General features: G+C 39.5%; 1 protein-coding gene across 3 annotated transcripts in view; it reads left to right on the top strand.

Annotated features, from left to right (window-relative positions):
* Positions 1 to 26,282, top strand: part of TECPR2 (tectonin beta-propeller repeat containing 2) — a 52,800-nt gene that overhangs the window by 20,436 nt on the left and 6,082 nt on the right. For all 3 annotated transcript variants that reach the window (XM_058162727.1, XM_058162729.1, XM_058162728.1), the window contains exons 12-17: positions 669 to 849; positions 2,284 to 2,425; positions 6,240 to 6,480; positions 8,210 to 8,299; positions 9,419 to 9,652; positions 13,226 to 13,374. In XM_058162727.1, coding sequence (XP_058018710.1) covers positions 669 to 849; positions 2,284 to 2,425; positions 6,240 to 6,480; positions 8,210 to 8,299; positions 9,419 to 9,652; positions 13,226 to 13,374 — 1,037 coding nt within the window. The remainder of the gene's footprint in view (positions 1 to 668; positions 850 to 2,283; positions 2,426 to 6,239; positions 6,481 to 8,209; positions 8,300 to 9,418; positions 9,653 to 13,225; positions 13,375 to 26,282) is intronic.

Genomic DNA, 26,282 nt, shown 5'->3' on the forward strand with positions numbered 1-26,282 from the left:
TATATCCAGATCTGGGGGAAAAGCACATTGAAGAGGAACCTAAGAGTTTAAGATTAGGGCTTTATAAATATAGGTACTGCATTTTAACCTTGGCCAAAACCATGGTTCTTTGCTTGTAATAATGGTAATTATAATGGTATTAGTTTTATCCTGCAGTACTTTCCCATTAAATTGATTTTCAAACAATCTTAAGTAACTGAATGAACTGGATAACAGTTGAAAAGAATTATTGCTACACAGAGGAGAGAAATATGTTAAAGGTATAGGGCAGCTCTATCTTTCTAATTACCATATTTTTCACTCCATAAGATGCACTTCCCCCCCAAAAGTGGGTGGAAACAGTGCTGGTCCTTTGGTGAATAGCAGCCGGGGCACGGCGGCAGGATCCTTTTACAGTGCTGAACCCCGCCTCTTCTGTCTTTGTCATTGCCTGCCTCTTCTGTCTCTTTTCTGCAGTGCAGGGGTCAATAGGCAGAGCTGGCACATGAGAGGACACCTATCTGTGGTCCTCTCAGGCTCTGCCTGATTTTTTTTTCTTGTTTTCCTCCTCTAAACCTAGGTGCGTCTTATGGAGCAAAAAATACGGTAGATTATAAATTACATAAGAAGGAAATAAAACAAAACTAAAAAAGTGACACACGTATTGCTTGTCTGTATTTTACTTGAAGGCCTCAGTGTGGATCGTCCCTGTGCCAGGGCAGTAAAAGTAGACTGTCCGTATCAACTATCACAGATTACAGCCAGAAATAATATAATTTGGGCATTAACGGAGCAGCGTGTGCTTCTCTTTCGTGAAGGTGTAAGCGGTTTCTGTCCTGAAGGAGAGCAGTGGAAATGTGATATCATAAGGTAAACAATCTCTAAACAGTAGGCATGTCCTGTAATAGTTCTTGATTTTGCAAGGACCAGCATTTTCATCATCTTAGTTTGGACTTGCATGTGTTTAGACAACATATTGCATCACATGAGAAGAGAGTTTCCTAACCAGGACATCAGATTTTATTGATTTTTTTTTTTTGTTAAATGGTAAATGTTTTGAAACTTGGCAAAAGAAGGAAAGAATGTCCATTGAATTATACAATTTAACATATACTTTTTTCACCTTACACAATTATTATTACATCTTAATCATTAGAATTGCATACATATTTTATACTTAGACTTCTAGATCCAGATGATTTTATTCATTCGCTTATTTAAAGAACTTCTGAATGCCTATCTCACAGAGGGCTTCTATGAGGGCTCCCAACAACCAATAAAAAGTGGAATAAAAATAGAATAAAAACCAGGCACCAGACCAAACAAATTCTTGACCTGACTTAACCTCATCCTAGCTCTGTGCTTGGGGGAAGAGGCCTTCTTTAGGCTTTCTGTGAATGATCAATTCTGATCCAAGGAAAGCCAGGATCTGTTATCTGTCTTAAGTGTTGCAAATTCTTCATGATTGGCTGCTAACAGTTATATAGTTGGTTATGCTATTAGATTTTGTAAGACTTGAGCAGATTGATTAGCAGTATTTAATCTGCACTAAGTAGGGTTTGGATATCCTTAAAATGAGCAGTGGCATGATCAAGTAATAATCATTGTCATAGTCCATTGATATCGGTGGAATGTAAGTTTCAGTCTTCAGTAAAATGTATCTGCAAATATTAAGTTGTGCCCATTGGCTAAAGTAATAAATTATATCACATCATTTTGAATTTAATATATTGAATTGTAAATAAATAGAATGGGAATGTAATGGGATTCCACTATGGCTGGTATGTTTTTTAAAAGGAGGAAGGAATATTTTCTCTAAGAATATAATAAGCCCTGGCAACAATTCTAATTATCTCTAGAATTGACAAATGCAACGTATTTTACGTCAGGCTGCCTTAAAAAACTGTCTGGAATCCACACTTGCTGCAGGCTGCAGTGATCAATTTATGCTGATATCCATTAATTCATATATTAGCTTTACAGCCAACGTGTTGGCTTCCAATAGGCTTCTGGGTACTGTTCAAATATATATTGGGAGATATTCCCCTGTCTCACCGAGATCCAGATGGCACTCTCCCTAAAGAGATTCAGAAAGGCTATTAAAATGTAGCTTTTCTAATGAACTTTTAATTAGCATTAAATATTTATAGTTTTAAACTGTGGATGATTGTGTAACAGGGACAACAGCAATATTTGTGTTTTGAATTTAATGATGTTATGTTCAGTCTTGTAAACTGTTAGAAGTTCTTAAGGAATTGGTTGTATAAATATGGTAAGAAAAATAAGTATTGTTTGCTTTTGCAGTGAAATGCAAGGTCTAGAGCCCATGTGCATTACTCTTGGAGACCAGCAGACCATCTGGATTTTAGATATTCATGGAAATCTTTGGTTTAGAACTGGTGTTGTTTCAAAGAAGCCACAAGGGGACGACAACCACTGGTGGCAAGTAGGCATTTCCTATTCTACTTCCAGGGGGCTTATTTGGTGGTGAGGCTCAGATTTCTTACTTGCATTCCTGATAATATCCTGAATTCAGTCCCAGTCAGAAGATCACAGGAAGTAGCTACCCATAAATAAAACGGTACCAGAGACTGCCACCCTAAGATAGTGATGAAATCATGCTTCATTTAGATATCCATTGGTTGTCTTGTTTTTCTGTTTTGTAGGAATGCTATTTATAAATCTCTGTTATGTCCATAATCAGATTTTGGAGCTGGAGCTCTAGCCCTGATAGGAGACTTACCAAAAATGAGGGAAGGGAGTCTTGATATTTATTTATTTTATTTATTTATTTATTAAATTTTTATACCGCCCTTCTCCCGAAGGACTCAGGGCGGTTTACAGCCATGATAAAAAACAACAGCAATATACACATAAAACCATAATTAAAAAACTTATTATAAAAATGGCCGAATTAAAATATTTAGAATAAAACCCCAAATTTTAAAATGTTAAAACACTAAACTAATTAAAATCCCATCAAAATCCTATGCCAGTCCTGCGCGAACAAACAAATAGGTCTTCAGCTCTCGGCGGAAAGTCCGAAGGTCCGGCAGTTGCCGAAGTCCAGGGGGAAGTTCGTTCCAAAGGGTGGGAGACCCCTGGGGGCCACCAGCCGACATTGCTTGGCGGACGGCACCCTAAGGAGTCCCTCTCTGTGCGAGCGTACAGGTCGGTGGGAGGCATTCGGTAATAGCAGGCGGTCCCGTAAGTACCCTGGCCCTAAGCCATGGAGCGATTTAAAGGTAGTCACGAACACCTTGAAGTGCACCCGAAAGACCACAGGTAGCCAGTGCAGACTGCGCAGGAGGGGTGTTACATGGGAGCAACGTGTGGCTCCCATTATCACCCGTGCAGCTGCATTCTGAACCAACTGGAGCCTCCGGGTACTTTTCAAGGGGAGCCCCATGTAGAGAGCATTACAGTAGTCCAAGCGCGAGGTAACCAGAGCATGAGTGACCGTGCATAAGGCATCCCGGTCGAGGAAAGGGCGCAACTGGCTAACCAGGCAAACCTGGTAAAAAGCCTTCCTGGCGACGGTCGTCAAATGATCTTCAAAAGACAACCGTCCATCCAGGAGGACGCCCAAGTTGCGCACCCTTTCCACTGGGGCCAATGATTCGCCCCCAACAGTCAGCCGCAGCTGCAGCTGACTGTACCGGGGTGCCGGCATCCACAGCCACTCCGTCTTGGAGGGATTGAGTCTGAGCCTGTTCCTCCCCATCCAGACCCGTACAGCTTCCAAACACCGGGACATTACATCGATGGCTTCGTTGGGATGGCCTGGGGTAGAAAAGTACAGCTACGTGTCGTCAGCATACAGATGGTACCTCACCCCAAAACCATTGATGATCTCGCCCAGCGGCTTCATATAGATGTTGAACAGGAGAGGCGAGAGAATCGACCCCTGTGGCACCCCACATGTGAGGGGCCTTGCGGTCGATCTCTGCCCTCCTGCCAACACCGTCTGCGACCGGTCAGAGAGATAGGAGGAGAACCACCAATAAACGGTGCCTCCCACTCCCAAACTCCCTAACCGGTGCAGCAGGATACCATGGTTGATGGTATCAAAAGCTGCTGAGAGGTCTAATAGGACCAGGGCAGAGGAACAACCCCTGTCCCTGGCCCTCCAGAGATCATCCACCAACGCGACCAAAGCCGTCTCCGTACTGTACCCGGGTTGGAAGCCAGACGGGAACGGGTCTAGATAGACAGATTCCTCCAGGTATTGGGGTAGTTGACATGCCACCACACTCTCAACAACCTTCGCCACAAAGCGAAGGTTGGAGACAGGACGATAATTTCCTAAAACAGCCGGGTCCAGGGAGGGCTTCTTGAGGAGGGGCCTCACCACCGATATTCTACCGAGAGAAAAGTAGTAATTGAACAATTAAAAAAGAAGACAATTCTGAGACAGAAAATGAATATCGTAACAAAACCAATAATTATAAATTTTATTTTATAAATTATAAAGCAAAATGTAGCCACATTCAGAATGGTAACATTCCTTTAGACATTATAAAGGAATACATATGTTAGAATTTTGTAAGGATACTGAAGATACAATCATCAGTGTAATAATTATATTCTACCTTTTTACTATATTTCGGCAATATTACCTTATAAAAATTACCAATTTTACCTTATAAAAAAGACAAAATCAAAACAGAACATAGCAATATAGAAGATAGATTAAAATAATAACATACTGAAATTCTATAAAAGTCTGGTGAAAGAGGTGCATCTTTACAAATTTACTAAATGTAAAATAGTCAAGATCAAGCCATCTGCCATGATAACAGCCTGGCTGCCACACAGAAGAAGGCCTTTTTCTGTAGTTCCTGAAAAATAAGACTTGAAATCAAAGTATCTTTCAGAGGGTATTTCCTGTTTCCTGCAAATTTGTATTTGGACTTTAATAAAAGGAAGAAGAGTGAGACCCATTTTGGTGTAGTGTGAAAGCATTAGGCTAGAAACCAGGAGTCCCATCTTAGGCATGGAGCCAGCTAGGTTTGAACCTTGGGCCAGTCATTCTTCCTCGGCCCTTGGAAGCAGGCAATGCCAAACCGCTTCTGAAATTGTGCCAAGAAACCTGCAGTGACTTATTCAGATATTTAACAGGAGAAAAAAACTGAATTGAAGAAACCTCCCTCCCCAAGATAATGAAATATTTAATTTCATAATGAAGCATTTTCTGTGAATAGCCTTTATCAACGTAAAGATGAATTAATTTCATTTTCTGCCAGTAATGTATGTTGCTACTAGGTTGAGAAATACCTCCTAAACGTAATTTCTCTCACTCATTTACTTTTTTGGTGGTTTCCATGGTTTAAGATGGCTATATCTTTTGGAGCCTTTCCATCTAATTGGCTTATTAACTCCATTTGGTTATCTAGGGATTCTTGTCAAAAACAGGATTTTTGTCCTCCCACCTGTCCTTTATTAAAAAGGGTCTGTTGGATTGCTTGCTGTTAATACAGCTTCCAGTTTGTGGAGCATTTGTGCTATATCTTTTATTCTAAAGGGACTGTTAAATTTACTGGGATATTTCCAAGCTACTGACTGTTCTTGTTAACTGACTGTAGAACTTATAACACACTTTACTTCCAAAGTTTGAAATTGAAATAAGTCACATGCAAGGCTTCCAGAACTCTGAATGACACAGTTTTGCACGCCTATTCTCCCTGCCACCAAAGTCAGAACTATAAAATTATAATGCCCTTTAGAACATCTTGCCCTCTAAGGTAAGATCTGCTCCCACCCTTCTATCCTTCCCCATGAGCCTAAAGACCTGACCCTGCCGGTTGGCCTGGGGACCATGTGGGAGTTGCCTGATGGACTGATGGCAGACTCCACCTCCCCACCCCCCGCACTATGCTTTCCATCCATCAATCAATCCATCTTTTCAGTTATCATATTGGTGTATTTTCATTGTGTTCTTTTTCATTGTTTATTTTATTGTTCTGCTCTATTTACATTCCTTTCATTTTCTTCTCTTCTATTATTTTACTCATACTGTAAGCCACCTAGAATAGCCCCATGCTGAGCTAGGCAACAAATTTAACAGACAAATAATAATAAAAAATAGAATAGTTGCAAAGCTGAAATTTTTGATGTTTCTTGAAAATGTGAATGATGAAAGGCTATATGCTGTTGAAAAGAAATTGTTCCTCTTGTTGGAGTTGTCCTGTGATGTAACAAGAGAGGGCTTAATATGCTCTGAAACTAAATTTGCCCTTTTATGTATTTTACTCCCCCAGGTAAGCATTACCGATTATGTTGTGTTCGACCAGTGCAGCCTTTTCCAGACAATAATCCATGCAACCCAAACAGTAGCAACCGCAGCCCAGGCTCCTGTTGAGAAAGTGGCAGACAAACTGCGCACAACTTTCTGGTCACAACAACTTCAGTGTCAACCAAGCCTACTTGCAGTCAATAGCAGCGGTGTTTGGATTTCCTCTGGGAAGAATGAATTTCATGTAGCAAAGGGAAACCTCATAGGCAAGTGCATTTTTTTGTTGCTGAGGTTGCTTTTAAACTTAACCTGTTGTCATATATATATCTAAAGTTGTTTAGCAATGATTTTATTCCTACCAATTATTCCAAAGTGCAAAGTGTCTGGACACATTTATTTTGAGCAGTGGTGGTTAATATCTTGTTCATTGTGTCACTCCTGGGCATAATGCATGCTGCTAAATCATACATCAATTTGTGAATGGAAGAGGCATGTGGGAATCAGCAAACATGTAGAACTTGCTTGTATCATAGCCAAGCATGCAGCGCCTAATTCTTCTTTCCTGGCATATATTCCTCTGGCCTAGAGTAAAGTTTTGCCATCTCTTCTTTCAAATTATTAACATTTGTATTATTTTGTTCCTCCAGGGATCTTCTAAGCAGCTTACAAAGAATGTCTAGGCAGACTTACTTTTTCTGGGTGCTAGCCAGACCCAGTTTTGCTTAGATTGTGAGGTTACTACATCAAGAACAAATAGAATGTATGCATGTTGTGTTGAGTTTCCAGATTTTAAATTAAAAAATGTGTAAAAGATGTTAGTGGTAGAGGTATGTGACTGAGTCCTATCTAGGACATTTTCAACTCACCTGAGACCCATTCTATATTTTATTTCAGTGATACGTAGTTCAATTAATCTGCAGAAACTCTATGTAAAAATGAAAAAAGATAAATCTGCCTTATTTACAGTACCTTAAAATTGAACGACTATATTGTGGAATGGTTTATATATCAAGTCAAATCCAACAGTTATGTAGAATGTATGTTGACATTCTAATATTCTATGTTGGTTTACTGCCGATAATAGCAATAGATATTAAAATATCTTGACGTTTCAAAATATATTTCAGGTACATAAGTAAAACTGAGTATTGGATATCAGGTCTCAAGATTCATAGATGTATGTATTAGAATATGAATTAATTTACTCGATATTTCCATACCACAGTAGGCAAACTCATTTCTTCCATATGTTTTAGCCAGTATGATCAAAAAACAAAAAATTGGGATGTGTGAAAGAAAAACTGCCTGAGCAGATTGAAAGTGCTTACGCTTCTTGCTCCCCCTCCTTCCCCTATCATCAAGATAACCAATTGCCAATCAAATAGATTATAATCCAGACTTGAGGGGTTGGAATGTTTTAGATTACCTAAAGAGATCTTAAATAGGTTAGATTGGGATAGGAAACATTAGGAAAGAAAGATTATATAGAAGAAAGTGATGGGTCAAACTGGATTTCAAAGAATATCTTGTTCGGGTGTAGTGGACAGAAAGAATGCTTTGAAGGGCAGGAGGAAGAGCTGCTACCAGGACAACAGTCAGGTAAGAAGGATGTGGACCCAGACCAACAAAAGTAAAGTGAAAAATATCTCAGGCAAGTCCTTCCTAGTTCACAGGAACATAAGATGAGGGAAGGGAAAGCACATTCAGACTCAAAAGATTCTGTTACTGTAGCTCTTTTAGAATATAATCCTGCCATATATAGTATTGGTTTCTCCATGTGGCCTATCTTGTTGGATTACCTCAGTATGAATGGAATCTCTTCTCTGAATGCTTAATAATTGTCATTGGGTCAAAATGAAAATTGAAACCAGGAATACAGAATATGTCTTCTTTAAAATAAAAATCTAAAGAACAAAAATGTAGTTCAGACATTACTCACTGCACATGGGACAGAGGTTGTTTTTATATTGATGGTTTTCCTGTTTTCTTTTGCAGGTACATACTGGAATAATGTTGTGCCTCGGGGCACTGCTTCAGCTACAAAATGGGCTTTTGTGTTAGCTTCTGCAGCTCCAACAAAAGAAGGTTAAAACATCTCCCTCGCGCTCTCCCTCTCTCTCCCTCTCCCTCCCTCCCCTTCTCCCTCCCTCCTTTCCCTCCCTTTGTGTGTGTATGTGTGTGTGTGTAAAATTTATTCATGTGTGTCTGCTAGGATAAAGAAACATGTAAATTGATCTTTGCTACCATTTTGTTTATCAATAAAATAGTATTGGAACTGGGTAATTTAAATGCTTGTTTAGTTCTAAATTAATTAATACATAGCAAGAAGAAGGTGAATGCAAAATTGCAAATGCCTGCTCTTACTAAGAACCTTTAATTTGCACTGTGATTTAAGAACTTAGAAAGGTCATCCTTGCCAGTTCCTTTAAACCATTGATTCGCACTAGGAATCTATATATTACATTTAATAAATGATCAAGTAAAACTATAGCTTGAGAATTTGTCATTTACTTTTTATATGTCTTATTCCCTCTACTTTTGACTGCATAATCTTCAGTCTCATGTTTTATAGATATATCAAGTTTTTATATTACCGTACTATATTTTTCTCAGTGCTGCATAGTCTAAGATTGTTCTGTTCACGTTCAGTGTTAACAGTTTTACTTTAGAATGGTGCCAATGTATTATGGTAATTAACTAATTTTATGTTAATTTTCAGAGTATTAGAAATAAAATAAATACTTTTATATAAGGTAAACAATGGAATGAAACATTTGCATATATTTTTATAAATTTAAAATGAATCGTCTTTTATGTGATCAACATGAGCAGTTTATATTAACTCATGCTCTGTTTGTTGGTTTCCCAGAAAAATCCAGTTATTATGGAAAACAGAATGCTAGGATAAAACAGCCACTGATCTGAAAGAACAGGATTTTTTTAAAACCATTTTTAAAGAATTGCTTTTTAGCCTTAATTTTTTAAAAAAAATGGAATATGGGAATAACTTTAAAACATCTTATAAGGTGTTTAAAGATTTCCAAGTATGTCTGTGAAGTGAATTAACTGCATTATGAAGATAATACTAATTATATTAATACAATCTTAGAATGTAGATTTTGCTTATGTACAAATACTTATTAATTTTTATAAAGGTTTCTAAAGAAAATGGAGTTTATAATAAAAACTTTGTCCTTCCTTCAGGAAGTTTCTTATGGTTGTCCCAAAGTAGCAAGGACCTGTTTTGTGTTAGTGATCAGAATCCTCAGTTCCATCCTTCAACTGTTCAGCTCCCTTCTGATAATGAAATGGTATATTATTCAGCTTGCCGGGATGCGATATGGAGCTTGAATAGTCTGGGACAGGTCTTCATAAGGACACTTTCACCAAATTGCCCAACAGGAATGCATTGGACCAAACTGGATCTTTCTCAGTTAGGTAAATCTAATTGTAGCTTTAGAAAACTCTTAGCTGAAATGCAGATTATTAGATTCTTTTCTCTGTATAATTGATAAGAGTTCACAAACAGAATTGTTCTGATATATGAAATGTAATGATAATAATTTAAATTGTTGTGGGTAAAATAGGAAGAGAAAGATGTGTTAGATATGTTTGCCACCTTGAGTTATTTGTAAAAATAATAAGGGTGGAATAGAAATAATTAAAAAAATAAGTAAAAATGTAGACAGATGATCATAGCAGTGGATTTTGAAATTCCTATCATACTGGCTCCAGACAAAGGATATGACAATGAACTAGACAACCAGTTGTGTTTTAAAAGAGAATGATCAATATTTTTAGGAAGCAGGATAATGTCACAGCAACAAGTTATGATGTCCTGTTTTGAGTATGATTATTATTGTTTTTGCTGCCTAAAAGATGTAGTTGAAATCTGATTATATATCAATTCTGGGGTCTGGAGTGAAGAACTAAGTTGTTGACACTGTTGCTAGCATATACATACACAGTTTTTATTCTGTTATCTTTTATCAGTGGACTCGTCTCTTTGTCACCATCTCTTTTCCTGCCACTAGTAGCCATTAACCACCAAACCCCCACAGGTGCAGGTAGAGATATTTCAAAATCCCAGTTGCACACTAGAGTGGAACTCTGTGAATCAGTGGGAAAGCCCTGAAATGTAAAGATCCCGTTACCTATTACTTAGAGCAGCGGTCACCTACCAGTGGTCCATGGTGGTCCGTGAGAAAATTTTAGTGGTCCGTGGAGAAATCTTCGTATTTTTGCCGGTGCATCCTGAATCCAGTTTTTGATAAATTCATTTTAAGACTTTATATTTCATTCTTCCACTTAGTTGTTTGATGTGGCACTCTTCTTTCCTTGGTCTAATCTATACATACTCATACCCCCCACCACCAAGAATAGGCAATTTATTCACAATTTTTTCTTCATGATTAGTTTCTTTTGAGTTTTTCTTCCCAGATTGCATGATTTTTCTCTTTCAGAGATTTTCTTTCATCCATAAGTAGTTTGCGGGGCAGGGAAGGTGGGAGGAGAAAGAGAGGGAGATAGTGGTGTGCAGGTAGTCCTCAGCCTACAACCACAATTGAGCCTGGAATCTCAGTCATTAAATGAAGTGGTTGTTACATCAGATATTATGTGACTAAGCATATGACTACTTCGCTTAACAATCTTTTTCTTGCCTATTTAAGTACAATATGCTGTCTTTTTAAAACTGCTGTGATTATGATAGAAAATGACAGTTATTTTTCTGTCCAAATTTTAAGGTCTCCAAAATGGGAGATACTGTGTTAATTTCAACTGGAATATATTGAAATGCAATTTTGTCTCCTCTGTCTTCTCATTCCTTTTGGAATTTTTTCCCTCACATCATTGGATGTTTCAGATCTCTCTAGATTTCTCTTATGAAACTACAAATTATGCCTCTTCCTGTTTGTCCCAGAAACCAGAGCAGGTTTGTTTCACAGTCTTAAAATTCTGAAGCGATCAGCCATTTGACACTTACCCTTAAGATGTTTAGAAGACCTTTAGGGCAATTACATAGCAGGGGATCTGTAAATGACATAGCTTTTGCTCATGCTGCCAAATCAGGTCATTTTGGTTGTTATTTTTTCAAGCTGATGCTGAAGGTGTTGGTCTCTTCTGTTCACAATCACCTAAAGCAGTGTTTCTCAATCTTGATAACTTTAATTCTGCTGGCTGGGGAATTCTGGGAGTTGAAGTCCACATACCTTAAAGTTGCCAAGGTTGAGAAACACTGACCTAGAGGAATTCTTGCCATTTGTTTTCAGTAGAGCTTATTTATCTTCATAGTTGATTGATTTCTTTTGTAAGGAACTGAATGTCTTCAAAATTTCCACTCAGGAACTTGTCTCTTCTTATAACTGGATGCTGTTTTTCATGTAATACATAAAACAGAGCAGAGGCAAATAAGGCATCATCTATGGCAGCCATACCTTTCTGTCAGTTCAAACATAGGTGGGTAGCATTTAACTCAGTAGCTGGGAAAAAGCCATTAATGTGGGATTTCATTTCCTGCATATTGTCATATTTGAAAAGGTTGTGCGAATTACTGTTACGTTTCTTAAAAATGAATAGTTCCATTCCTTAAAAATGAATAGTTCCATTTCTTAAAAATGAATGCAATCTTGATGGCTTTTAAAGGTTTCTGTTAATAAGAACATTACATCTGATAATGGGTTATTCCAATCACAGTTTAGAATATTTTGCTAATTAGTTTGAAAAATGAATATTTCTTTTTGTCTTCATTTTTCAAAATGCTGCTATGCCCTCATGCCCTTTTGCATTATTTCCCATTGTAGCTTTGCTTTTCCTCCTATATTTTTAATATGGAATATACAATTTCTGAAGCCAGTGACATCACATTTCGATTAAATACCTCTAGCATTCTTTCCTTGTATCCTCCTAAAATCAGAGAACAAATAATAACACAAGCTGACATTTCTATGAATAAATATTCTGTTATTGGAAGATTGACAGACAACTGGAGAGAGTTATTTTGCATCTTTATACTTTATATTTCAATCTTAGAGAAAGCGGCAAAATGTTGATGCTGTTGTACAATTCATGTCCTGTGACTCATATAGCTCTTTTAAGATAAGTGCTTCTTATTTAGCTTAGTGTACTGGAAATGAAAAAGTAACTAATCTTGAGATATTTATCCCATAAATCTCATCAGCAGCCATTATTTGCTAGTAACATTTGGAAAGTGAAACATTAAAATGTATTTATAGACTTTGTAAGCTTAACTGTCTCCCAGAGGGAGTTCACTTGAGTTCACGTGAAAACTTGCATCTCTTGACTATACAACATATTGTGTTCCTTTACATTGCATCCTTTCTCTATTCCTCATTTAGTGATATATTATTTTAATAGCTATATATTGTGTTCTATTACCCTAAGATGTTTCAATAGACAGAACTTTCTACAATAAAAAAGACATGTTAATAACAGGCCCAAAAGTCACATACTTGCTTTCTAATTGCACTGTAATTCAGATTTTAAAAGTAATCTGAAATTGAATGGAAGCTTATCTATTATTGGCAGTGAAAAAGAATTTCAAGTGAAAATTCTTCTGCAAGTATAGAAACCTCTTCAGTAAAGCTAATAGTAAAGCAATTCCCTCCCTCCTCCCTGTACATGGAAGGAATGTCAAATGAGGGCAGAGGGGTTCCTTCTAGATAATTCAGAACCTTGGGCCTGATAGGCACATTTGGTATTTTGAGAGCACATTAGAAGCACTGTGGTTTTTGGCAGTACGGACTTACTTGCTTAATAAGTCTGATGTCCAAATTATTTTTGATGAAAAGTAAAGTGTACTTAGATCTCCTTTTTTCAGTGTATATTTAAAATGGCCATAGAATACTGGATAATTCTCGAGTATTTTATCCCCACTCACCTGAAATTATTAGTCTGGGGCAGGGCGGAATACAGTATTCGTGTAACTTAAGTCTAACTGGTGTCATAAATCAGAGTTGACTACCGTAACTGAAATCCTCCATTTCTATTTAGGTGCTGTGAAACTTACAAGCTTAGCATGTGGAAATCAGCACATCTGGGCCTGTGACAGCTGTGGTGGGATTTATTTCCGAGTTGGAACTCAGCCTCTGAATCCAAATTTGATGCTGCCTGCATGGATAATGATTGAGCCACCCATTCAGGTAAAATAACAACTTTTCTTTCAACTAGTCACTTTTCTGTGTGTTGTTGACATGAAAGGGTCTTGCATTTTTCCAGTTATAGATCTAAAGATGTTAAAGAAGATTAAAGCTGTGAGCTTAGAAATGCTGTTGAATTGGTACACTTTCAGAATGAAATTGGTTGGAACATTTAGTGTGATATTCTGCTTGACTTTCACATGTGATTTCAAGAAGTCCAAGTATATTCATATACATGTGACTTCTGTGTTGAAGAACAAAATGCTTCAAGGACATGAAGAGTGGTTTGTGAATGCTCTGGTTTGCATATGAACATTTGATGTATGTTTACATTTGTTTTTTAACTAGCCTGGTGATGGGAATGCAACATAGATTGTGACATAACAACTAAGGTTAAATTTCTTGAAGCCTGACCATCAATGGTTATTTTCTGTTTAAAACTGCTAATACAGAATACATTCAAGGCAATATAAAATGATGAAAAAGAAAATACCAGCAGACCTGCTGATATAACTGCTGCTGATTAAAGCACTTGAAACATTATCCAGTCCCTGAAGCCTGAGTTTTTCCTAAATGCCTAAATCACCAGTAGCACTGCTTCTCTTTGGCATGACTCCTCATAGCAGCTACAGGGATAATGGCTCCCTCTTCTCTCCTTTTCCCTGCCTTTGGGCCCCTTAGAGCTTTCTCACAGCAAAATCAAGATACATTCTGAAAGCCATTTCAGTCATATGTTCTCTTATGTCATCATTTACTTCGTTCTGCATGTGTCAGGATCAGCAGCTGCTATTCACTGCAGAGGTAAGCAGACAGAAATACAGAAGGGAGAGAATATTAATTTCCACTTTGCACCTCACTCTGGGATGGTGGTTCAGTGGCTAAGATGTTGAACTTGTCAATCAAAAGGTCGGCAGTTCAGTGGTTCGAATCCCTAGTGCTACATAACGGGGTGAGCTCCCGTTACTTATCCCAGCTTCTGCCAACCTAGCAGTTCAAAAGCACGTAAAAAATGCAAGTAGAAAAATAGGGACCACCTTTGGTGGGAAGGAAACAGTGTTCTGTGTGCCTTTGGCGTTTAGTCATGCCGGCCACATGACCACGGAGACATCTTCGGACAGCTCTGGCTCTTCGGCTTTGAAACGGAGATGAGCACCGCCCCCTAGAGTCAGGAACGTCTAGCATGTATGTGCGAGGGGAATCTTTACCTTTATCTTACCTCACTCTAGTGATTACCATGCCCCCATACTGAAGAAGGGAGACCAAAGCAGTGACCAAAGCAACCAAGTTGGTTCATAGTGGTTTTATTTGTTTTATCTTGTTAGCACGAGTTGATTCAGTAGCATATAAACCCAATAAATACCGGTAAATAAGTGCTTGCTTTCTTGCCAAACAACAATACAAAGCAAATAAAACGAAACTTGGTGAACAAGCTATTGTTTTATTTCCCAGAATTAAAATTTGTTTATATTATAACACCTGGTGTTATTCCATGCAAATTTGTTCCATGCAACATTATCTTGTCTAAATAAATAATGTGCCAAAATTTGCTAGCTTTAATCTACTGTTTAACCTGCAAATACTTTGTATTTGAACCATTTAGGGTACATTGAAAGTCAATTATTTTGACTGAGATTGTGTCGTATCATATTCACAGTGATGGAGATGAAGTTGCAGATAGAGTCTAAGATTTCTTTGAAATATGAAGCTCTGCAAGTATAATTTTCCCCAGTTGATGTATTTCCCAATTTACAAATCAATTTGCCAATGAAGTGCTACATTTTCTTACTCATCTTACACTCCAGAATTATGTTCTGCTGGCCATACTGATACAAATCATAAATCTGCAACCTAATGATAGTTTTATCTTGCTCAAATTTTCTCAAGTTTCTTGCCTCTGCTGGTGAATCTGGTTTGGGTAATTAAATGGGGGCTCATTAAAGAATGTGATCTATTCCCTTCATTGGTTCTTTTGGTGCTTATGGGATGGCTCTGGTTTTCTCCCATATGAAAACAAATAAAATATATTTGTTTTCCATCCTGCTTGAATTGTTCATAAATCAAGAACAGTAAATGTCATGCAGGGAGTAACTAGGATATTGAAAAGTTTTTTTATGACGCTATAAGCCCATTCTCTTTCTCTTAAAATTACAAGCAAGTTTCCTTTTACCTTATGAGAACTGCACATTTTAAAATTACTGGTTATATTTGACTGAAAGTTTTATTTTCTACACTGGCTTTCAAGAATCTCAAAGAATAACCAATTATCTGTGCTAATTCAGTTCCATACCATTTATATAATTCAGCACTATATACCGTAGTTTTACAGAAATTCTTCTTGGGATTAAATTAAGCCTGTTTTCTTTCTTTCTTTTTAGAAATGCAAATACTTTATGACTATAATAGCAGAGGAATTTTTATTTTCTTAATAGTTACTATATAACACTGTTTAGAACCATAGAATTCTAAATCCAATCAGTATCATTTGCAAAGTATGACATCATTATTGATCAATTTACTTTGTGCTTAAAGCACTTCAATCATATATACACACTTCATATTTTTAAATTAATATAGGGTTCATTAGGGATAAGTCATTTAAAATGACTTAAACGTTAATCAAAATAAAAACTGCTATCATTCCCCCCCCTTCCTTTCTCATACCTTTACTCCCCCCCAAAATTTCTAGACATTTGAAGGGGCCTTCCTGTAGTACATGAAATAGAGCTGGTAGAAAAACCATTTCTCTTCTCAATTTACATTAATAGAATAGAATATAATTTTTTATTGGCCAAGTGTGATTTGACACACAAGGAATTTGTCTTGGTGCATATGCTCTTAGTGTACATAAAAGAAAAGATACGTTCATTAAGATTCATAAGGTACAACACTTAATGATAGTCATAGGGTACAAATAAGCAATCAGGAAACAATATCAATATAAATCATAAAGATACAAGCAACGAAGTTACAGTCATACAGTCATAAGTGGAAGGAGATGGGTGATGGGAACGATGAGAAAATGAATAGTAGTGCAGATTTAGTAATAGTTTGACAGTGCTGAGGGAATTATTTGTTTAGCAGAGTGATGGCCTTCGTGAAGAAACTGTTCTTGTGTCTAGTTGTTCTGTTGTGTAGTGCTCTATAGCGTCTTTTTGAGGGTAGGAGTTGAAACAGTTTATGTCCAGGATGCGAGGGGTCTGTAAATATTTTCACAGCTCTCTTTTTGACTCATGCAGTATACAGCTCCTCAATGGAAGGCAGGTTGGTAGCAATTATTTTTTCTGCAGTTCTAATTATCCTCTGAAGTCTGTGTCTGTTTTGTGGGGTTGCAGATAACTGATCTTAAAATCCAAAAGGCAATTTGACCTCTGAGTCAAATTCTGAGGTACTTCAGCATAACATAACATAATAACAGAGTTGGAAGGGACCTTGGAGGTCTTCTAGTCCAACCCCTGAGGGACCCCACAAGTGAGCCCCCTCGCGGTCGCCCTCTGCCCCCCTGCCAACACCGTCTGCGTCCGGTCGGAGAGATAGGAGGAGAACCACCGATATACAGTGCCTCCCACTCCCAATCCCCCCAACCGGCGCAGCAAGATACCATGGTCGATGGTATCGAACGCCGAGAGGTCTAATAGGACCAGGGCAGAGGAATAACCCCTGTCCCTGGCCCTCCAGAGATCATCCACCAATGCGACCAAAGCTGTCTCCGTGCTGTATCCGCCGAAGCCGGACTGGAACGGGTCTAGATAGACATCTTCATCCAGGTATTGGGGTAGCTGTCGGCCACGGCATTTTCTACAACCTTCGCAACAAAGCGAAGGTTGGAGACTGGACGATAATTACCCAAAATAGCTGGGTCCAGGAGGGCTTCTTAAGGAGGGTCTCACCACCGCCTCTTTCAAGGCGGCAGGAAAACCCTTCCAATAAAGAAGCGTTGATAATCCTCTGAGCCAGCCTCGTGTCACCGCCTGAGTGGCCAGTACCAGCCAGGAAGGGCACGGGTCCAGTAAACATGTCGTGCCGTGCACCCTCCCCAACAACCTGTCGACGCCCTCGGAGCCACAGGGTCAAACTCATCCCAAATGGACTCAACAAGACGTGCCTCCTCTCCCTCGCTTGATCATCCCAATTTCGGTCCAGACCGTCCCTCAGCTGAGCGATTTTATCGTATAGATAACCGCTAAACTCCTCGGCTCGTCCCTGCAACGGGTCATCCCGCACCTCCTGATGTAGGAGAGAGCGGGTCACCCGAAACAGGGCGGCCGGGCGGTTATCTGCCGACGCAATGAGGGTGGAGGCGTAGAAACGCCTCGCTTCCCTCATTGCCACTAGGTAGGTCCTAGAATAGGACCTAACTAGTGTCCGATCAGCTTCGGAGCGACTGGACCTCCAGGTGCTCTCCAGGCGTCTTCTCCGGCGTTTCATCTCCCTCAGCCCCTCGGAGTACCAAGGGGCCGGACGAGATCTCCGCCGGGTCAGAGGCCGCAAAGGCACGACACGGTCCAAGGCCCCGGCCGCGGCCTGTTCCCAGGCCGCGACCAGTTCCTCAGTCGTGCCGTGGGCCAGTTCCTCAGGGAATGGCCCAAGCTCCGTCAGGAACCTCTCGGGGTCCATCAGGCGCCTGGGACGGAACCACCGTATAGGTTCCGTCTCCCTGCGGTGGTGAATGGCGGTTCGGAAGTCTAGGCGAAGGAGAAAATGATCCGACCATGACATTGGTTCTGTTACTAAATCATCTAACACCAGATCATTAAGCCACTGCCCAGAGATATAAATCAGATCCAGCGTGCCTCCCCGAGCGAGGGGCCATCATTTACTCGAATCAGGTCCAAGGCCGTCATGGAAGCCTGAACTCCCGAGCTGCCGTCGATGACAAGCCAACTGATGGCAGGTTAAAATCCCCCATGACTATAAGTCTGGGGGTCTCGACCGCCACAGCAGCGAGTACCTCCAACAGCTCAGGCAGGGCTGTGGTCACGTAGCAAGGAGCCAGGTACGCGATCACCAAGCCCAACTGATTCCTATAGCCCCACCGCACATAGAGGGATTCACAGCCGGCAATCTGAGGAACAGTGGTCTCCCTCGGCTCTAGATCCTCCCTAATGACAACCGCCACCCCCACCCCCTACCTTGGACCTCGGCTGATGAATGCTCGGAAACCTGGCGGGCACATCTCGACAAGGGGACCCCCTCTGGGCCCAACCAGGTTTCCGTGAATACCCATAAGGTCCGCGGACTCCCCTGAATAAGATCACAAATCAGGGGCCTTATTAACCACGGACCGAGCATTACATAACATCAGCCAAGGTCCAAGCTCTGAGGATCATGGCCACCCGGGAACGGGTCGGGACTGAGGGGCCGGAGCACGCGATCGCCTCAAACATCGAACGTGCTCCCTCAACACGATACGGCCCCTCCCCCGCCATATCTGCCTCTCCCACTTACCGCATAGATTGAACAACCTCTAAACCTGGAACGCCTCCCCTGCCTTCAGACAAGATGGAATAGTGTCGCGAACTAGCACAGGGCTGGATCCCTCCCGCGGGTTCTGACCCCACCCGCCAAATCCCTCCCCCCCCTTAAAAAACCCTTATTTAAAAAACTATTTAAAAAACCCCACAACTTCTTCTTGGCCGCATGCCACCTCTCTGGGTCCCAAGACCCTTCGTTAAGGTAGGCCCTTGATAGTTTGGAGGGCCATTCCTGCGAGGCGGGGGAACCTCGCAGTTGTCGTAGTTCGGCGAACGAGTATCTCATGGGAAATAGTCCATTAACAGCGACAAGATGTCCATTCCTGACCGGCGGAGATGTTCTGGTCGTACCTGTAGATCGTCAAACCCGATATTAGGCATATTACTGGCCACTCGGGCAGAGATATTGATCATAGTCCGTAGAAAGTCCAAAAGGGTCCAGAGACAACCAAGGCTTGGCATAATAGCCTCCCCTTGGTTGTTTCCTCGGCTACAAAGATGGAAAAAGTCAGTAGCCGGGATAGTATCCCTTGGGTTCCCGGCAGCGTACCATCACGGGACAAACCCGTGTGGCATGCTAATCAGGACGAAATTATGTCGCCAGTACCGTCAGTGCCGTCATTGCCGTCCAGCACAGTGCCGCTGTTGTACATAACCAGGCCAAACCACCTCTCAGTCGCCGATAGAAAACACGACCTAAGATGTAAGCCGTAGGTCAAATTACGGCATTCTAGGCAGGCCATGGTAAAAGTCAGCAGTGTGGGGGGAAGAATGTTCCGGGCCATGTTCCGGGCCATGAAGTGAGGCGAGAAGGGTAGGGGGAGGGGCAATAGTCATGCCCGTGCAAGCCCCACTCCAGCCACCGATGTTACCTGCGGTCCAACATCCAAGACTCAGCATACCGCATACCAGCATACCGCCGTCGATGGTTGGCCCGCTCCCAGCCGATTGATTACATCGTCGGCCGAAACGGCCGACAAACAGCTGAGTCAGGCTGGGCGTCTTCTCGCGCCCCCCCCCAACATGGCCGCCGCCATCCGCTGCTGTAGAGGCCCTCGGCTCCGTACTCAGCAGCCGAGAGCTCCATGAGGTCCAAAGACCTCGCTCTCGGCTGCCGGAAGGATTGCATACCCGGAGCCGAGGACCAGGCAGCCTGGCAGCCCACAGAACGGCATTGCGGCCTGAGGACTCTCAGCCGCCGTCTCCGCGAAATCTCAGAGCGCCGCCATAACGCGCATGCGCAGAAGAAGATTGGATAGTGGTTTTATTTGTTTTATCTTGTTAGCACGAGTTGATTCAGTAGCATATAAACCCAATAAATACCGGTAAATAAGTGCTTGCTTTCTTGCCAAACAACAATACAAAGCAAATAAAACGAAACTTGGTGAACAAGCTATTGTTTTATTTCCCAGAATTAAAATTTGTTTATATTATAACACCTGGTGTTATTCCATGCAAATTTGTTCCATGCAACATTATCTTGTCTAAATAAATAATGTGCCAAAATTTGCTAGCTTTAATCTACTGTTTAACCTGCAAATACTTTGTATTTGAACCATTTAGGGTACATTGAAAGTCAATTATTTTGACTGAGATTGTGTCGTATCATATTCACAGTGATGGAGATGAAGTTGCAGATAGAGTCTAAGATTTCTTTGAAATATGAAGCTCTGCAAGTATAATTTTCCCCAGTTGATGTATTTCCCAATTTACAAATCAATTTGCCAATGAAGTGCTACATTTTCTTACTCATCTTACACTCCAGAATTATGTTCTGCTGGCCATACTGATACAAATCATAAATCTGCAACCTAATGATAGTTTTATCTTGCTCAAATTTTCTCAAGTTTCTTGCCTCTGCTGGTGAATCTGGTTTGGGTAATTAAATGGGGGCTCATTAAAGAATGTGATCTATTCCTTCATTGGTTCTTTTGGTGCTTATGGGATGGCTCTGGTTTTCTCCATATGAAAACAAATAAAATATATTTGTTTTCCATCCTGCTTGAATTGTTCATAAATCAAGAACAGTAAATGTCATGCAGGGAGTAACTAGGATATTGAAAAGTTTTTTTATGACGCTATAAGCCCATTCTCTTTTTCTTAAAATTACAAGCAAGTTTCCTTTTACCTTATGAGAACTGCACATTTTAAAATTACTGGTTATATTTGACTGAAAGTTTTATTTTCTACACTGGCTTTCAAGAATCTCAAAGAATAACCAATTATCTGTGCTAATTCAGTTCCATACCATTTATATAATTCAGCACTATATACCGTAGTTTTACAGAAATTCTTCTTGGGATTAAATTAAGCCTGTTTTCTTTCTTTCTTTTTAGAAATGCAAATACTTTATGAGTATAATAGCAGAGGAATTTTTATTTTCTTAATAGTTACTATATAACACTATTTAGAACCATAGAATTCTAAATCCAATCAGTATCATTTGCAAAGTATGACATCATTATTGATCAATTTACTTTGTGCTTAAAGCACTTCAATCATATATACACACTTCATATTTTTAAATTAATATAGGGTTCATTAGGGATAAGTCATTTAAAATGACTTAAATGTTAATCAAAATAAAAACTGCTATCATTCCCCCCCCTTCCTTTCTCATACCTTTACTCCCCCCCAAAATTTCTAGACATTTGAAGGGGCCTTCCTGTAGTACATGAAATAGAGCTGGTAGAAAAACCATTTCTCTTCTCAATTTACATTAATAGAATAGAATATAATTTTTTATTGGCCAAGTGTGATTTGACACACAAGGAATTTGTCTTGGTGCATATGCTCTTAGTGTAGAAAAGATACGTTCATCAAGATTCATAAGGTACAACACTTAATGATAGTCATAGGGTACAAATAAGCAATCAGGAAACAATATCAATATAAATCATAAAGATACAAGCAACAAAGTTACAGTCATACAGTCATAAGTGGAAGGAGATGGGTGATGGGAACGATGAGAAAATGAATAGTAGTGCAGATTTAGTAATAGTTTGACAGTGCTGAGGGAATTATTTGTTTAGCAGAGTGATGGCCTTCGTGAAGAAACTGTTCTTGTGTCTAGTTGTTCTGTTGTGTAGTGCTCTATAGCGTCTTTTTGAGGGTAGGAGTTGAAACAGTTTATGTCCAGGATGCGAGGGGTCTGTAAATATTTTCACAGCTCTCTTTTTGACTCATGCAGTATACAGCTCCTCAATGGAAGGCAGGTTGGTAGCAATTATTTTTTCTGCAGTTCTAATTATCCTCTGAAGTCTGTGTCTGTTTTGTGGGGTTGCAGATAACTGATCTTAAAATCCAAAAGGCAATTTGACCTCTGAGTCAAATTCTGAGGTACTTCAGCATAACATAACATAATAACAGAGTTGGAAGGGACCTTGGAGGTCTTCTAGTCCAACCCCCTGCCGAGGCAGGAAACCCTACACCATTTCAGACAAATGGCTATCCAACATTTTCTTAAAAATTTCCAGTGTTGGAGCATTCACAACTTCGGCAGGCAAGTTGTTCCACTTACTGATTGTTCTAACTGTCAGGAAATTTCTCCTTAGTTCTAAGTTGCATCTCTCTTTGATTAGTTTCCACCCATTGCTTCTTGTTCTACCCTCAGGTGCTTTGGAGAATAGTTTGACTCCCTCTTCTTTGTGGCAACCCCGGAGATATTGGAACACTGCTATCATGTCTCCCCTAGTCCTTCTTTTCATTAAACTAGACATACCGAGTTCCTGCAACCGTTCTTCATATGTTTTAGTCTCCAGTCCCCTAATCATCTTTGTTGCTCTTCTCTGCACTCTTTCTAGAGTCTCAACAATCTAGATTATCTAGAGTCTCAGCAATCTAGATTGTGCTATATTACACTGTTCTCTTGAACAGGCAGTTTTTCAAGAGATGCAGATATTATTTTAACTCAAACTCTAAGCTCCCTTTATCTTTCAGTGTCAGCTTAATCAGAAAATAATACAATATTGAATATTACATTTTAGTATTATGTTATGATCTCTACTGCTTTATGAAGGGGTTAATTGGATAGCCTTAAGCAATAGAAACCTTCAGTTTATTATTGCCTAGGGCTAAAGTTTTAAACATAATCTCTCATTATTGCAGAAATAAAAAAAATTAACAAATGAATTGATAATTACAATACTTAAGGCATTAGCCTAGAAGCTGGGAGACCATAAGGCCCACCTTAGGCACAAAGCCAGTTGGGTGACCTTAAACTAGCCACCCATTTTCAGCCCTTGGAAGGATTTCTGCTTGCCAAAAAACTGCAGAGACTTGTCCTAGGGCTAAAAATTTAAACCGAATCTCTCATCATTGCTGAACTATTATAATTAACAAATGAATTGACAGAGCCACTGAGATGAAACAATTTCTCTTTGCTGAAAGTTAGGGCAGTCCCAGTGTTAAACAAGAGAAAGATGATACTTAATAAAACACTTGTTGCCTTGTTTATGGAGAAGGACAAATAATGCTGTTTTCAATGTGGGATTTCCCCCACCTCCACCTCCTACGAATGTCTCAGTATATGAACATGAAGGCTATGATTTATTTGCATAGGCAAGAAAACCTTAAGCAGGGAAAAAGAAAACTGAAATATAATTTATACTCTGGGAATAAATTTTTAACAGTCTGGAGCCAAATCTCCAGAGTAAACAGGAGTATTTAAGTGAACAGGATATTCAGTATCTTTCACATCTAAGATTTTTTAAGACCTGATAATGTTAGTATGCTGTTGTTGAAGTGTACCATCGGTATAAACAGTTATTTTCCCACTCCCTCTTAAAACAACTATGCCTGAAAGAGGCAAATGCACCAGCCTATGATTTTAGGGTAAATAGAAGAACTCACATTTTTTTAAAATCCAAATAAAGTAGAAAGATTAGATTAACACTTTCATCCCTAGCATGAATCTATAAAAAGGTTTTAAGATGACATGCGTGTGTCAGTGGGAGCACATGTTCAGAGTAAATTTTCCTTAGGGTATCCGAGTTCTACTTTGAAAACCAAGTATGTAAAATGAGATTGCAGGATAAGGTCAATGAGGGGATATTCTCATTATAGCAGTAATTAGGCTATCCTGGAAATATGATGGAGTTGCAAATTGTATTTTTATAAAGTGAAACTTTACTACCTTTACCAGCTGGTTTTTCTCTTACTCATTTTATCTTCCACTTAATTCCCTACTTACTATATTTATGTATGTCACTAATCTCTGTTATTAATTTTTTTTCAGTACAACAATTTTAGCTTGCTTTTCTTTAAAAATAATCCCAAATTGTGGTAATAAAACTAACCAATTAAACCACTGAAAATTTAAAACAACCTTTTGAAACCTATAGCCATAAAACAGGCTAAAACAAATTGAAATATGCTAAGTAATACTGTAGTATAAGTTCTGCCAAAAGTCAATCAATAGATCTTTAATTGTACTAAAAGCTAACTAACTTGGAGCTAGCCATAATTAAGCAAAGAAACAATTCCATCATAGGTGTGTTTATATCAAGAATGGCTCTGGTTGCCACATAGCAAATGGATGATAAATGCAAGAATTACACTGTACAAAGTATCCTACCTTTTTACATTTCCTACCTTTTGACCATTAGTAGCTCAGATTTTTATAGAGAGCTTATGCTTGCAATAAATCTTTATACTCCTGATTTCTCTGGCTTGACACCAGGTACACCAAAATCTTTCTCTCTTCTCTCTCTTCCTCTCCCCTCCCTCCTCTCTCACACACCTTAATGTTAGGCTTCAGTGTCTTAAATATTGATATTCATAACATAATAAAATAATTTTTGTATAGATTTTTATGCAAATATGTCCTTATTTTAGCAAGGCCATGATTAAATGAAGAACATGTTAAGGGGAGGTAAACAACTTGTAGCTCAGAGCTGTTATGCACATCAGTTGCAACCCTCCCCCAGCTCCTCAGTGGCAGAATGGTTAATTTTAGTGGGACGCATCTGAGTGGCAGATCTCCCCCAGTAATCAAAAATTGCCCTTAAAATGTGACTATTTTATTACTGAATTTTGGTGGCACTAATTTTAGCTGTGTAAGCATGGGAATGTAAGAAATGCTTCCCAGAGGGTTACAGTTTCCATTCTTGCTCTTAATGTTGTCCTCAAAACTGGTCCAAAATTATCACATTCCGGTGATCCCATATGCAGAGGAATGCATTGCAGCCTCCATTCAGAAAATTGCTGACATCTGTTTTGGATGAAGAATAGAATAATGTTTTGGAACAATGAACTAATAATGTTATTTCTTTCTACTGAAGAGGAGAAAATTGGAATAGACAGGCACAAGTAGAGAACTGCAAGGAGTCTATATTCTTGGCAGCCTTCAATTGGATACCTTTTAAACAGTTGAATGTCTGCTCATGTGGCTTTCATCCATGTTCTCAGTTATAAAAGAGAGATTAAGTTGCTTTGTGATTAAAAGAAAGGTTTAAATAGGCTGTCTACTTTTCTCCCCCTTTAAAGCTCCTTTGCATTTAAAAAGTAGGGATTAGCTATTTGGAAACATAATTTAAGTCATAATGTAGAATTAATCAGAACTTGAACGTACAGTAAGAGTAGCTAGAATAGCAGGTACCACTTAAATCATTCTGCTTTTTAATGTTAGTCCCTTTGTTATCATATACAATAAATGAATAAGGTTTAAGGTAGCATTATGGTTCGCAGCAAATGAAAAATACTGAATGATGATGGTGAGTGAGAAAGGATACTGGAAGGAGACTTGAATTTGCACTATCAGATCAAGCTATACATTTTATCTCTGCTGGAATATATGGCATTTTTCGGAGTATAAAATACTCCAGACTATAAGACGCACCTACCTTTTTTGGTGAGGAAAACAAAAAAAAAGAAATCTGCCTCTGCCTCCCAGCAATTTTGCCTCATTGCAGCAAACAGCAAATAGCCTTTACTTTCATTTTTGTTTTCAGCATAGCTTGATTAGCACAAGAAAAAAAAAATCTGCCCCCAGCAATTTACCTCCTTGCAGCAAGCAGCAGAGGCCCATGCAAAACAGCTGAGAGCAAAACAGCTGAGAGTCAGGAGGCCGATCCAATCAACTTGTGCTAATTAGGCTGAAGCTGAAACGAGCTGTTTCTTCTTGCTGCTTGCTGCAAGGAGGTAAACTGCTGGGAGGCAGAGGCCAAAGGGTGGGGGCCGGTGGGTGGGCGGGGCTACATTCACTGTATAAGACGCACCTAAATTTTCACCTCCTTTTAGGGGAGAAAAAGGTGCTTCTTATACTCCAAAAAATATTGTAATTAGAGAGCCAGTTTGGTATAGTAATTAAAGATGCCAGGCTAGAAACTGGGAGAATATGAGTTCTAGTCATGCCTTAGGTATAAAGGTAGCTGGGGACAATAATTTTGTCTTTCAGTCCTGGCAAAAAAGCAAAAAATAGTGTCGGGGTTACCTCTAGAC

Source organism: Ahaetulla prasina, chromosome 1 (assembly GCF_028640845.1).
Source record: "Ahaetulla prasina isolate Xishuangbanna chromosome 1, ASM2864084v1, whole genome shotgun sequence".
Lineage (NCBI taxonomy): Eukaryota > Metazoa > Chordata > Lepidosauria > Squamata > Colubridae > Ahaetulla > Ahaetulla prasina.